This window comes from Mya arenaria, chromosome 8 (assembly GCF_026914265.1).
Source record: "Mya arenaria isolate MELC-2E11 chromosome 8, ASM2691426v1".
In the NCBI taxonomy this organism is placed as follows: Eukaryota; Metazoa; Mollusca; class Bivalvia; order Myida; family Myidae; genus Mya; species Mya arenaria.
Genome location: NC_069129.1, coordinates 744,083 through 760,375, shown reverse-complemented (window position 1 = coordinate 760,375; position 16,293 = coordinate 744,083). Strand labels below are relative to the sequence as shown.

At 33.5% G+C, this 16,293-nt stretch overlaps 1 protein-coding gene across 3 annotated transcripts; it reads left to right on the top strand.

Annotated features, from left to right (window-relative positions):
- The first annotated feature begins 6,992 nt into the window (after positions 1-6,992).
- On the top strand, positions 6,993-10,797 carry LOC128245151 (uncharacterized). Of its 3 annotated transcripts, none has more exons than XM_052963399.1 (4): positions 6,993-7,284; positions 7,495-7,600; positions 7,778-8,377; positions 8,978-10,797. In XM_052963399.1, the coding sequence occupies exons 1-4, from the start codon at positions 7,222-7,224 to the stop codon at positions 9,292-9,294; spliced, it is 1,086 nt and encodes a 361-aa protein (XP_052819359.1). In that variant the 5' UTR covers positions 6,993-7,221; the 3' UTR covers positions 9,295-10,797. The 3 variants fall into 3 exon arrangements, with proteins under 3 accessions (XP_052819359.1, XP_052819360.1, XP_052819358.1); XM_052963400.1 differs by having other exon boundaries at positions 7,778-8,373; positions 8,978-9,126; XM_052963398.1 differs by having other exon boundaries at positions 7,778-10,797.
- The last annotated feature ends 5,496 nt before the right edge of the window (positions 10,798-16,293 follow it).

Genomic DNA, 16,293 nt, shown 5'->3' with positions numbered 1-16,293 from the left:
GCCTTAAATCTTAGATCAACATGTACTTGGGGCTATGTGTTTTATAAATGAGAACTATAAATTATGTTCAATTTAGTGCCACTTATGATATATCATTTCGAATACAAAAACATTAGCATTTTCTTTAAAACCACTAGCATTAATATCCTATGTTATGATAAAACCATTGCCAATGTGGTAATTTGAAAACACTAGAAATTGTATCTGGTAAGGGTTTGACATAGTCTTTCTAGACAGCTGGACTTGTTTTGCAGTTACTTTGAAAATCTTCAAAAGCTAAACTGATCAAGACTGTAGCAAAAAACTCACAATACCAAAATGGATTTTAAAGACTTAAGAAATCATTCTCATATCACCTATACTATTAGTTTTTATCTACAAACTTAAGTCAACATAAAAATGTTTTACATTAATATTGCAATGAATAAAACATCTTGCAATAACATACCAATCAAGCTTAAGCATGAGATTTCAACATTTTCCAGATAAACAATAAATAATTTTACTTAATTATTTTCTCGATACTTACACAAGCTGGAAAATGGTCTCTTTTCGAATACTTTACATATTTCATGGCTTTCATCATTCAAACTAACATTTCGCTTGTTACTTCAATATTCAATGATTTTGTAAACATTCATAAATGATGGTTAAAATTAAAATTCATACTAATCATACCTACCAAAAACACCTGACTGACCAATTAAAATCCAATTTCGGCAGGGCTTATTGGTGGTTCAGTGAAATCAACTATGACCTCCCACAATCTGCACTGATCAACAGTAGTAAATGCATTGTTTCCATTGTTCTTATTTTCATAAAGTTAGAAAACAACTGCAGTGAATAAAATTTATTCCTTCTCACTGAAAGAGAGTTTAGAATGAACGAAGCCGACGGTTACATTTAGTGGGATATCAAATCCTACAAATGTATTCATCATTTTATGTAACCGTATTTAGTATAAATGTTAAAGTTTTGAAAGTCTAAAAAGTTTCATTTTTTGTATATTTTGTGCTTCATTTAATTTCATTCTTTGAAATTTGTTTTTCTTAGTGTTCAATCCCAAGCATACTTGTTCACATTCAAGTGCAAGAAAAGTCTCTAAATTATTATCTGAATATTTTTTTATATTAATGTTAGGTCACATAAAAGATAAACAATGTATTGTGCTTTTTTAAAAATAACAGTTTTTCATCTGTTAATAAATTATTTCAAATGCTGTGCATTGAAATTTGATTTTGAGTTTAAACTATGACAGGAATAATTCAAGGGAATGTTTTTTTTTGTGATTTCTAGCATTTAAACTGTCTGAATCGCATGGAAATTTATAAATTACGTAAGGTACCGGGTATTTTCAAATTGGTCAAACTTTTTGAACTATGTACTGTCTTCCTTTTGTTTGTCTCAAACATTAGCTTCACTTGTTGTTTATTAAAGGGACTGTACACGCAATCTTATGCATCAGTCAATTGTAACCATGCAACCCCCCCCCCCGGTCCAGGGAATAGCGGGGACTTATACTTTCGGTTCAGCCAACCCAAGCTAAAATCCCCGCCCTGCAGGGATGATCAGATGGCAAAGTCCCCACCAAATCCCCCCAGCACCCAAGGGACATTAGGTTAAGCCACATCCGCACTGTATTTTCCACGAAGACCCGATACTGCGGGGCCACCTGAAAGGTAAAAACACGGCCCATTTCCCCGGTTTACCCCCGGATGTGGGGGCCCTGGTTACAATTGACTGGTGCATACTGATCCATAGTAATCCAATCTCATGCCAAGACGATTTCTGGTCTGACATCGCCAGGTAAGTTATTCTTAAGCATAAAAAAGCCTGGACAGCATTTGAGAAAGACTGTTGTGAGGTTAAATCTACATTACTTCACTATACCACAACATTGGGTGATTACTGATTTTCATTCTTGGCTAGAAAACAAAAAGTGAGCACAAAGCGTCTTCAGAAAAAGAACTTTATGCACCAGTCAAATGTAACCACGCCCGCACCCCCCTCCTCCAGGTCTGGGGAATACTTTGACTTTCAGTCCAACCAATCCCCTATAAAATCCCTGCCCTACCCTGCGGGAACGAACTGGTGGAAAAATCCCTGCCAAATAACCTCGCACCCCAAGGATCTTAGGTAAGGGTAATTCCCCGCTATAGTTTGCGGAAAGACAAAACCACCGCAATCATCAGGCACTGCGAGGACACCTGAAAGGTGAAAACACTGCCATTTTCCCTAGTATACCCCGAGGGGGGTGGTAACAATTGACTGGTGCATGATAAACGTAGAAATCAAAAGTGAGCAGGCAAATGCCGATGGTTTATCACACAATGTCATTGAACAAAATGTACTTACACTGAGAATGGCTCCAGGATATTTCTATGCACATAGGTAAACACTCATCATATTCATATGCCAGATGCTGTGCGCATATTCATACATTTGGCTTCATTTAGAATGAAACGTCATAAATAAGTATGCGCATATTTGATATTTCTTTATCTCCATTTTGCAAAATTGAAATCACATGATTTTATTAAACGAACTTGTATTGCTTGAAATTCAACGTGTCAAATTAAACATGCTATCTATGGTAAGATGACAATAAAGCCGTTTGATGGTGGTAATCATTCAATGGCGACTTTATTGATAAATTTCTTCAATATAACACGTATAAAATTCACATCATCAGCATCCGGAAGTAGTGATAACATGTACATGTGTGAATCATTCAGCCGCTCTGATCAGAGTAAATGAGTCAATACAGTAGACTGGTACCCGAATTTACTTTTCCTCAAAAACACAAGTTATAACGGTATACAGATACGCGGCATATGCTTTTTATTTTACATTAATAGTATTTAAACAATCAATACCAAAAATCATGCTGTATTTAAAAAGTGCTGAGTGCCATGCAATGATTAGTTAAATAATAAACTTTGTATTTAAAAAATAAATGTCACGGAAACATGCAAATTATGTCGAAAAAAAAAAAGAACAGCCCTGTTAATAAATTAATACCAACATTCTATACAAAGGATAGTTTAAAAAAACTGTTTAAAAAACAACAACAACAAATATCCTGGTTGTTTACTACTTAGACCGCACGCTTGATTCGGTTTACGGACCCACAAGACATTTCGAATGCGCGACGGGCACCGTGGTTAGCTGATACTGGTCGCTTTTCGGATAAAAGAGAAAGCGGCTACCAGTCTATCAATAAAGAGCTTTGAACGGAAAATGTCGATGCGTACTTTTCCAATATGTTCATATTCTTATTGCATTTAATCTGACCGTATGCAAGAACATTCATGTAGTTAACCCGATTAACTCACTCGCTACGTACCCATTTCTTGTGCTTCATTAAAAGAACATACAATTAGCTTGTCTTGTTAGGAGAACTATTGTTATTGGATGTTTTCATTGTAATCAGTTCTGGTACTACTTTGATTATTCAAATTCGCTAACGGCAATCCAATCAAAATACAGCGTATGAATACATTACGTCAGTGAACCCCCAGATGCGGCTTGAAAATGCAGACATCGCGGTTACGGCTATGAACTAGGCCACAAGTGCCCTAGTCCAAAAATGCATTCCATCTCATATTATTACACGAGAGAAGGAAATGATACAATATTCTATTGCACAATATTAATAATAGTATCTCTTAATTTAGAGCTTTAATAATTTATACAGCTATTTTATGCAGGAGCTGTTTACTCTTTACATTTAGTAGTTTAACAAATTTGAACATGCTAGGCCTGTTTGTATAATACGGAGGGATATAGTCTCTCCTTAAGTCACTATATACATCACATACAATCATAAAATGATATTCATCTTCAATATCGTTCCTGTTACATAGTTCACATTTTCTATCTTGTCTATGTATTCGTGTGTATCTGCCCCTTTCAATATTTAGCTTATATGAGCTCAATCTCATTTTTGAAATAACTTGTCTGTGCTTAAAGTTGTCTAACACTGCTAAATAATCAATTATTTCAAAGACAGTCTTTATTTCACGATATAACGATAATCCGCTTGACGTGTGCACTGTTTTCCTCCATTGGGTAGTATAAATGTCTTTAAGCCTTAATCTAAATTGAGCAATAAAGCATTTAACATTTATTACCGAGTCCCTAAATAACCACACATCATTAAAACCAGTTTGCCGAAGCATTTCTTTAATATTTGAAAGCCAATTACTTTCGTTATTATCACATTTTCGTAACATATTGACATATATAGCACATATATAACACATGCAATTATTATTATTGTCCGACAGGTGCAAACACTTTGTCTAGAGAACACTTAAGAATAGTGATAAAGCATTTATCACACATGTCATCTACTAGTAATACAGTTAACATTTTGAAAGATAGGATTGTCAGTTGAATCTCGACCTTAAATAAAGAGGCGTCCTAATTCGAAAAAACAACAACACATTTTACATATTTTGGTACCTACTGTTAATTTCCTGAAACGAGTAAACAAACATTCCCATTCCCCGTAAAGCTGCACTCTCACAGATATACCATTTTAACTTTTTATATTTTTTTATCTTGGAAAGAGCAATTTTTTTGTGCATTTATCTGCAAACCAGTGATATAAGATTGTTGACAAAAAACCAGATCGCAGATTTTCAAATTTCCGTTCGAAAAATAATGATTTATGGCTTAAACCGTTACTAACAGTTTAAGAAAAATGCACAAAACATACATTTTTGTACTTAAATATTAAACTCTGCGATCTAATTTTTGTAAGCAGTTTTGCAGTTGTCAAAACGTTCAATCTGTGAGAATGCGGCTTTAAAAACACTGACTAGGATCTCCCAGTTCCAGAAGTCATTATATAATGGCAATTTGCAAAAAGGCCGCATATTACGGGTCTCCTGTAAATTAATAAACTTAGGAGTAAACTAGTATTCCAGTTTTGTGAAGAATGGTGTAAACCGAATATTTTATTGTCACCGTAGGATATTATTAAAAGCTGAAATATAGGGAAATATATATAATGAATCGCATTTGTCAGCAATTAAAAATAACAACGTTCCATTTCCAGTGTTTTGATCCAATGGTGATAATGTGTTTTTGTTTCTTGCAGATAATTTGTGAAACACATGCTTCATACAAAAGTTAAAATGCATGAACAGTCAAGTATTTATAGATAACTGTTTGATCACCACTAGCCAGAAGAATTCGGTTCCTATAATTCCAACACCCCTCTTTGAGACAAAGGAGTGTGGTATTGTATCGACAAACGTTGCAACTTCACATAAAATGCTGCCAAAGTTTGGGAAATCAATTAACTATTAATTGCTAAATGCCATCAAGACGGATATAGAAAGCATGCTAAACATCTTGTTATCAGTAAAGGTTTAATTGAACAAACTATGATTACTTAATTGCATGACATTGCAAACGTTGTGTCTTGATTTATGTGAGTGATAACAACGAGTTTGAGAAGATTGGTAAAAAAATGTAAGATTACTATACGGCGTTATTGTATAATTCAGGTTTACGAAATGGTGTTAATATATTATAATGGAAATAACAGGAAGGTGCCTGGTGGTCAACTTTTTGACTAAGAACATGTTTCGTTGCAAACGAATCAAGGAGCAAGAAAGAATCAAATCGAGACATTCAACGGCAGGTGGCAACAAAAAACTCATTTCATAGGTATTGTAAAGATGTTTGAAATTCCGGCTTGGAACTGTCAGTTAAACACCTGGCCCCGATTTCTCGAAACTTCTTAAGTCCCTTATAACAGGATTAAGCCAAGCTCACTATTTTTGGTGTTCAATAAATTGCATAATATTAACTTTTTTAAGAGTTTTATACTTTAGCTAAGAGTTATCATTATGATAATCACAATAAACCATTTTTTATTTATCAAAAATCAATTTAAGTATGTATTTTGGCTTATTGAAATAAGCTACTTAAGTCTGTTAAGCTTAAGAAGTTTCGAGAAATTGATGACAGTTTACTTAGAGTAACCACCTTGGAAATTTCAATTAAAAATGTTTTTACCTAGAGTGACCACTTTGGAACTGTCACTTTAACATAAGTTTTAATGAAATTCCCATCTTGAAATTTTAACATGAGTCCAATTAGAGTTTGGAGCTTTGGAACTTCATAACCGTTCAAACCGATATTTGAACGTTCAACTCACACTCACTCAATATTGATCAATATTATACCTCACATTAATTTGTCCCTTCTTAGTATATATATAAACTCGATCGGTCCGTATATCACTGTATTTTTATGAAAATCCAGTTTAATGACGTCAGCGGTCCATATTATATTTTTGGCCTGTCCGGACCTCGCCAAAATTGTAATATGGACCGCTGACGTCATACAATTGGTAAGTGCGCTTTGCTATTTTCACAACGGCGAAAACTTGTCACAAGTGTACATTATTAGCTTTGTTCAATAAAACACCTTTAAATCGCTTTAAAAATATTGCATAAAACATCGACTTTTAGTTAAAATTGAGCTCTGGTCATTGTGTTATTTGAAAGTAAGATACCAAAACCAATTTGGAAAATCCAGAAAAAGAATTTGTTTGAAAACATGTTATTGCAATTGAAACCTGTTTTGTCAATATAAGACTGCACTCACGATAGAAAAACCATGTTAATACAAATCATATGTGTCCAGTTAATCGACTTGACTTGTTAAAACCCCTTTCTATTAAACACATACTCGTTAATTTAAAGATGAATGACAAAATTCATGTCGTCAAGATGTTATATACATATATTGTATCATCCAGTGTATCATAAGTATTTGACATTCAGCGAAACATGTATAAACCTAGGTATACAAAATCACTTTGTATGTTATGTTAAATTTGCTATGTTTGTCTATCTCAGTGTGGAAAGATAAACACTGGTTTATCATTTTAACTTCCTGAATCTACTGAATCTCAGGTATCGTTGTCTATACAAAACTGATGATATTTATGACAAAGGTGTCGTAAACATTTAAGCGAGTGCATATCAGATTAAGAATTGGAATAGAGTAGTTGTCGTGAGATAAGCAAAAAAATGCAAATGATCAACTGATAACAGACTGATTTATTATAAAGGTCTCGCAAATACTCATGTGTGCAGTTTCGATTAGGAAATAAAAAATAGACTTTGTTTTATCAGAAGGACGTAAATGGCCGATCCGGCTGTATAATATAGCATTTGCTTCGATTGAAAGATAGAAATGGCATTAACATTTGGCGGGATCTCTTATGTGGATGTTGTTCAAGCAAGTAAACATATACAGGTAAAATTAAGGCGATTCTAAATATTTTAAAGTACGGGCGACGGAGAGTCTAATACTCTTGGTCTATGAATTGTTTGGTTATCGTTTGTGTCTTCATTGTATCTGTATTTGTAATATAACTCTGAATCTAGGTAATCAAAATTCGAAACTTCGATCGCCCTCTTAGTTCTCCATCTATCATGTTATGCTTTCAATATGTGCTGATTTCAGAATGGAATTCTGCATGGAATAAAGGCAAATTATTGGCAGAGGCCAATTACACATTACGGAGTCAACTTCGCTGGTTGGAAGGAAACACTCTTAAATTCAAATACAGGTACAACATGTGTTGAGTTATTTAAATATAGGAAGCAGTTTATATATGTAGCCGAAAGATAATTGTTGTGGATAAACGCTATTTGTCAGCAAATAAGGTAAAATAAGGTTTATGTTTTTAATAACAACAAAACAACACATTATTGTTCGAATACGTTATTCGTTTAATTCATTGCAGGAAATATTGAAATCAGTCAACAAAACTGGAAGTCTTCTGCAAGAATAGTAGACGCCGTTATGCATCTCTTCCTCAAAGGACTAAGATACCATGCTTCGGAGTATAACGGACTTGTGATTGAGCAATATATCACACAGGGCAGCGCTAGAGATGGGTTGAAGGTCATAGCCGCGGACGAGTTTGATACAATGATTTTCTTTAGAATATCAGAACTATGGAAGTATATCGATCCTATTCGAGACAAAAAAGATCCAAGTTTCTGTCGAATGAAAGTAGTTGGCCTCACAGGTTCTCAAATTCAGCAAAGGTTTCCGCGCTTATGTAAAGAAAGAGTGTTTATCATAACCCACAGTGGTGATATATACTTAAGTGCAAAGGCGATGCATGAACAGGTCTTCAAGTCAATTATTGACAAAACAATTGCGATAATAAACAGTCTGGAAACTGCCTGGATCAATGAATTCCAACTGACACGGAAAATGAATCCACCTGCAATAAATATCATAGTACGAAACCATTCTGCTACCCGGAGCATTGCCATCGACTTTGTTCCAGCCGTATGCATAGATATGCAATCAGTTAAGTTCCGCGGATCCGTACGTAAGTTTCCTGTTTTTGCTGTATGTAAATGGCAAGGAAAACGTGATTCGTATTGCCACACGTGGAGTGTCAAGTCCAATTCATATGAAAATGCTTTGATTAATGCTGCTCGCAAGGATGAGAGGGGACTTTTCGTGTTGAATGCATTGAGGTTGGTCAAGACATTCTTTCAGAATGCTAAAACGATGAACCCCCCTCCTCAGATTGGTCATGTATTGAAAACTTATCATCTGAAGCAAATTATGCTGTATTTGCTAGGTTTTCTTTGCTACAAATACACAAGTATCCCAATTGACGGCACGGAGGCTGCATTGATATACTTTGTACGCGTCATGGACATGGTCCTCACGTACAAATGCTTGCCTCATCTGTTCTTTTCAGATGTTGGTATTTTGCAAAACATGATTCCTGGTTGTAATCTGCATCGCGGCCGTGATATCAACCTTTTGGTTAATCTTTCCAGCGAATCAGCATGTCAAGCAGTACAAGATTTAGAATTGAAACTAATGCCAGCTATAGGAATAAGTTGGGTGAATAAATGCAATTCAGAACAAGATAACTTTTGCAAGGATTTCATCACAAATGTTCTGAAAATTCCAGGTCCACACGTCATGAAATCGACCGTTTCTACGTCACAGATTTGTCTGCAAGAAAAGCAACAAAAACAACTACAACAACAAGAACAACAAGAACAACAACAAAAACAGTATCAACAACAGTTTCTAACACGTCGACAACCGATACGTCACAGAAGGTCATTCGTCATACCAAAATTACCTTTCGCAGAGCAATGGCCACGATCCCAGTTTGTAGACACACTATCTTCGCATTCTACACGTTTGAATGAACTAATATTACTAGGAAGAAGTATTATTACCACAAGTTCCCATAGGTATCATCCTTACTCGTGGTTTTAGATTGCCATGATGACTGCTTTTGCGTCGTCAACTTACCTCTAGACATACAATGGATTGTATTTAGTTACGTTTTCCAGGACAATGAGCTGTTCTTCAGTAACAGTAGAATTTCAGTTAATAACATAATAACAGTTATAAGATATTGGTGTATACATTTCTACTTTAAATTAAATCTTCCTATGGTTAGAAGATAATCATTAGTAATGGGTAAATACTTGAATATACAAGACACCAAATAGTGTCTATTTGAATAGCTTATTGATTTCATCCCCAAAATGCTGTTACAGTAGTATAACATTATTTAATCATTCCTTTTTAAGAGTCAAAGTGTTTTTTTATCAGTAGTCAAACAGTCAAGTCAGAACCCTGTTAAGAGCCACACAACGATATTTAAAAGAAATATTGTACCTGAGAAACAGGCTGAAAGGAATTGATTTAAATTGGAATGTGACAAAGAAGGTTCAAACGAAACTATATCGCTGCTCATTGCAGTTCATACAAAAATCAAGAATACTATTAGGGTAAGTTTAAACGCGGTTAAAGGATCACAATTCTGCAAAGATATGTGTTCTGACCATTTAACAAAGTTTGCAAAGATTTTAGTTGTATGTATAGGTAAGCCTAGCAAAATACGAGGGTAGATACAGAACAACACGTGGACAGTTTATTCATCATAAGGAAAACATGGCGATTTTTTCCTATTTTTCTCGAGGATGGCACACAATGTATTTTTACCGTAATGTCTGTGACATGGGTGCAGATTCTGTTTTAAAACATATGGACAATTATGAGACTGAACATTCAGTTAGTTTCTTTCATAAATAGAAAAGCAAAAAATGTCAAAGATCGCTGAGGTGGAGTTTGTTGTTGCAGGAAAATGATATTGAAAATAAACATATAAACGAAAGAGTTTGTTTAATTCAAGATGCACTATCTGGCTTATATTGTTCCTGCTTAATCGATGTATGATAATTAGTATTTTATGTAAACTATATAGCCATTTGATGTATGTGTTATTCTCACTTTATTTGTGTTTTCAAGTTATATTACATATAGAGGTTAAATGTTTTAAGGATTTCATGTTCAAAACTTGATTATTCGATAAGCAAGTTTCATTTGCATAGTCACGTATATTCATTCAAATAAATTATAGTATGCCTATTTGTTTGCATGTATTTTAGAATTTGTTTGGATATTTTTTATATTTGTTTATTTTTTATTTTTTCATGAAAAGCAATTTTAGAATAATCAATTTTTCGTAGTGCGTTCTGGAAAGCTCGCAATACGCATGTTAAGACACACTACTCTGGTCATTGGTCTTTGGTAAAATATCAGTCTCTTTTGAAAGAAGGAGAATCTTTATTAAACGTTTCACCAGTGCTAGAAAAAACCTAAAATTTTGGATTTGATTGTATTTTTATGTGAGGATTATATGCAACCTTTTGTTAAAAATATTGAGAAATAACAAATAAGGGTTATAAAATATATAATGTTTTTTGACAAGCTGACTGCCAACTAACATAATTATTTACTGTATACGGTGTAATAAATTGTAACGATTGTAAAAAAGAAAATAACATTTATTGGCAATTCCAAAATATATGCGCGCGCCTCTGTGAGCTGTTCAAATAGATGAATACTTCGAGTTTTAAATGCGATTGTGTTTCAGGTCGATGTTTTAAATCGGCCGAAACATAAATGTTTTATTGAATCAAATGGTCATCAAATAACAAGCATTCAAATTACCTACATTTATTTTTACAAGCTAACAGTATGAACATGAACATTATGCACATGCATGTCTTTAGCTAATGGTTAATGCCACTTATTAGCCACCTGCAAAAGCCAATATACCAGTAATTGAAACCATTACAAACGGCACCTTTGTCATTTTTGACGATTTGAGCATTTTGAGCATTATTTATCTTTATTCATGTTGGATAAAAACATCACCAGCACCAACTTATGGACTTATGAGCTAGATGATCATTGACAATGTGTCCGGTCCAAACACTCCAAGAGTGTCGCCAGAGTAAATATTTTCGAGGATACCTGTGACTGTCAGCATGATAGTGTATCGCAGGAAAAGGCACCGAGGGAAAGTACATTGCATTTCAAAGCAATCAGTTTTGACCGTTTACAGCTATGTGAAGAATGTGTGTGAGCAACAAATGGTTTGGCTCTTTAAAGGCTAAAATTTAAATTTAAAGAAAATCTACAAATTTTGACTGTCTTACTATTAAGTCAAAGACGATCATCTAATTCCTAGATGTAAGTGACTTACTTAAACTTCTTCTGCTTGTAATTTTCAAACAAATGTGTCGAGAGACATACTTAATCTAAAACAATATGTTTACGTTTAAGTATTTGAACGAAAATCTCATCTGCAGTTTAACACATTACCTTCCTTTTCTTTTAAAGGCCTCCAGATGTCACAAATAGATACAATTTACATTCAGCTGGAGAACGAGGAGATAACTGTTTAGATAAAACGAAAAAACATACATTCGACGAATAGCATTACATGATTTTAAACAAACAATTTTCAAGGACGAGACTTATAAGAAAGCTTGCAAAGGACCATAATAAATACGGTCAGGCACTTCTCGCAATCACGTTATGTTCTTTGGCAATTTGTGTTCAGTAAATCAAACGTGTAACAACAAAATAATCTTTAATGTTCTTTTAAAAAGCCAACACATTCAAGTATAAAGTATGGGAGCTGAACAATTCAACTTAAACATAGTACGTATTAAAACTGGTTGAGTTTATCTTCCAGCCTCAATTTTTTCTTGCTGGTCCGCTTTTAAGTGTCGTGTGGGCCTATCTAAGGATTGTTTATTAAAAGAACAGCAATATGTAGCCAATTATATCCATGCAGTGTTTAGGATCAAATAATGGTGACTAATGTGATCTTTTATTTGTCATGCATTCATTGTTTATCGATTCAGTTATATTTTGAAGAGGTACCTAGTAAACAGAAACTCATGGTAATCGAATCGGATTTAGTTCAGTTTCAGAATAAAAGATTATCAGAATATTCCATTAGCATAAAAGGGATAATGGTCAACGAGCTAATGGCTATGCGCATCGTTTGTAGGCATCATCAATGTATGAGCGTATATAAATAGGAATAGCAAAGGTTATTTATAATACGCATCCTTACTACAAAACAGAACATTTTTCATCTTGATATTTTCACTCTTACCTCTCCATTGTAGAAGGACCATGAATAATACAACTATGAAATATCTGCTTGTTTGAAAAATCTTAAGTTAGTTACTCGAATAAAGTTGATCAAGGAGTTAAGTGACACCTAAAGAATGGTTGGTTTAGTTGCTGTTAATTTATTTTTAATAGTTGTTTGTAGAATGGGCATTGCCGGGAAGTTATCATTGTTTTGAAGGCATAGCACAAAAGAAACACAAATGCAAACATTGAGAACTTAAAAATGAATCTAAATTTGAAACGAAAGTAAAAATCTTGATCTTGACCGTTAAACAAAAAGAAAGAAAAATATCTGCATTTCATATGGAAAATGATGTTTGCTGTCTGCATATTTTCGAAAACCGAAATCAGAGCTCGATATTCACCTTGAGAAATTAGCCATTGAATGTCTGTTTTTGCATCATCGAATGCACTCTATCACTCAACCTCACGAATACAGATTTCAGAGCAGGCTATCAGTTCGATATTTTATGCGATCTTTGAGCTCACTTCACGCCTCTATTTGGAACATAAAATATCTAATACGGACTCGGTTAAAGCGGAGGGGAAGGCACATTGCCATATTTCAGATTTAATTGCTGCACAAAGTCTTCGACAAGGTTACTCAGAGCGTCTTTGTTGGAATGCAATTGAATAATTGTTTTTGTTGAACTTTATTGGCAAATGTGTGATAACTCATAAACTGCCGCCTTTCCATTCCGAGAAACAAGACAACAATAATTGGAAAAAAGATATTAATTCTCAACAAGAGGGATATAAACAACATAATAGGGTTTTAAACTAAATGTAGAAAAAAAACAAAATCCTGTGGCATTTACAACTATTGATATATGAGCAACTTGGGAAATTGAATGCACGATTTATGAAAAATAAATCATAATTTTACTTTCTGTCAATACTTAGCCGAGAAGTATTATCATATTCTTACAACACCAAGCATGTATGTTTAAAAAAGGCACATTTCTATTTTTACACATGATTTTACGAACATACAGAACACAAACGCACAGTATGCGTGTAGTGGTTATGCTAAAGGAAAATACAAAAAACAAACACTTTTCTCAAAATAACAGCCTAACAACCAAAGCATTTGTTATATTCTATGTGGCATCACCAATTGTTTGTTATTTTGGGCTTCAGTGGATACCAAGTCTGGTCTACGTAATAACCATTTCGCCATATATTTTGTTTCGATCTGTTTTAAATTACAAAGCGCTTTCATCAAGTACGTTTTTTGCTCATCTCGGAGGTATTCGCCAGATTCAGACCTAGTTTAGATACAATGAATCTATTTGCTGCCAATTTTGTGCTGTATTGCAGATCATTTGTTTTTTCTTTCTTCTAAACCTATCGAATATTCAAACATACACTTTGTTAACCTGTAGCCTCTCTCAATAGGTACGCTGCTAACCTTTTTTGCATTGTATAAATGTTGAAGATGTCCACCATCTGTAATTTAAATGAGACAATATTCAAAGTACTGGATTAATTTTACCAGAATTTCGGGAAGTAGACACCGATTATAATGCAACCAAATGGTTAAAACTTAAGATGAGGCTTAAAGGACCACATATGCAACATTTGTAAAGAGCATGATATATGAGTGAGGGCTTAAGTATACCTGAGTAAACAGTGGTTTAAGATGCATTAACAAATATTATAACATCGGTGAAAAAAAGACTTAGATAAGTCTGCTAAGTCAATTAAATGATTCGCCGAAATCTATTTGCTACAGACATTTTTAAAGATGTACTCTTCTTCCCAAATAAGATTTACCACAATTATTATTTTTTTTTAAATATACCAGAAAGGATGAATAAAGGTCGAACACAATGGATTTCATAAAGGTTTCCGAGTTTAATTTGAGAGAAATGTGCAGAAAACACGTTATTTCGACCTGATGAGACTTTATGTAGATCACTGTAAATCTTTTAGCATTCACCAATCATTTAATATGTTTGGGTTTTCAGCTATTAAATGTACTGTTACAGTCTTGTTATCAGAAATTAATAGTTTCCATAACTGCATGATTTAGTAAGTAGTTAAAGATTTATCACTCAAAATTTATGTTTGTAATATATGTAAATGTATTGATTTTGAGTGTCACGTTAAAATTTACATAACCCTAAGAGGTTGATAAGTTTAAATCTATGGGCTTGTCGTTTATGTCTGAGAAAATGCATCAAACAGACTTTGTTCTAGTCACGATTTAGAAATTGAAAAGGGCAAACATTCAAACAAGATAAAGAATATTTGTTTTCCAAGAATGTTAATATTATCCAGGAGCACTTTTTATGTTAATTTTGCCTCTGTCTCATAACTAAGACGTTGTGTACTTTGACAACGTTGTATAAATACAAATATTTGCTGCAATTTATTCTTTGAGTTGATGTCGAGCTTAGCATTGATATATCTCGTACTAACTATCAAAATAATTTGTATTAAGAACCAAGATTCTTTGAAGTAATTATGGACTTGTTGTTCAAAATTATTGTCATTATTATTTTGAAAGCTTTGTTTATTACTTACAGCGCTTTTGTAATAAATTTAGCAATTTGGGCTGTATGGCTGACATGAAAAATCCCGATATAAGGAACAGAATACGCACGACTTCGAAAACCCTAATGTTTCATGACTTCTGTCCCTTTCATCAATACAACAGACTTTTATTACAGAAAGTGATAGAGCTTATATAATGTGGCGTTAAAAGTTTGAAATATTGTCAGTCATGATTTTTTTGAGTTTTGCAGACCACTCAGATTGAATCAAAGCAGTTGAATGAACGAAGCTCTGTTTAAATAATATACAATAGTTGACTTGTTAATCATTGAATATGCTTTAAAGTTGTCTGTCAGCGAATATCACATCATATGCAATGGCTTACAAGTCAACAAGAGAATGTATTTTTAAGATGCAAACTCTTACAGCCTCGAGCTTTACCCTTTTGCTTTAAATATTTTTGTTACATACTTAACCTATATCATAGCATGCACAATTTACCATTAAAGAAACCATAAAATAAGTCTAAAAGAGTTCTTCCACAGTAATGAAAAGATACAATGTCATAAGCATACATAAGCAAGAATAAGCAATCAAGTTTAACGCCTTAGCCCCTTTAAGATATAATGTACCTTCCAAATCATTAAAGTTAAGAAAATAAAGTATGGGAGATATTGTTACTACTATAAACACTACAATGTTATTTAGTATAAACAGTTAATGCAGACAAACAATTTTCAACTTTTACGTAAACATGTTATTATCGTCAAACATCTGGTAAATATAATTGAATTTTAACTAATGATTACCAAAAATAAACAGTGTTAACATAAAGAAACCCTAACTTTTTATTTAAACTATGTTTCCTTTGCAATGTTTGAACATTTACACTCCAATAAACATACGTAACTTTAAAACAACCACACATCCAAAAGTACTCTGTTTTCTTAAATGATAATTGTTAGCTGTTTCTCCACTACATATACACATTTAAACAGGCAATGGTAATTAACATTTACAATTACAAGGCTTGCCTTTGTTTTGATTCCATTGCTCTGTTGTAGTGTTAATATTTTATTGATACTTTATTTACATTGCCATACAATGTAAATTAAATAGTAGCGTACTATAGTATACTGTTTAGTGTATATGCTTTGCTCATGTTGCCACATAAAGTGGGTCGTGAGAATGAATAAAGTTCATTGACTTGTTAAAGCGTATGCTGGCAAAGAGAAGCAAACATTTCATGGCTCTTCATGTCGCTTAAGTGCC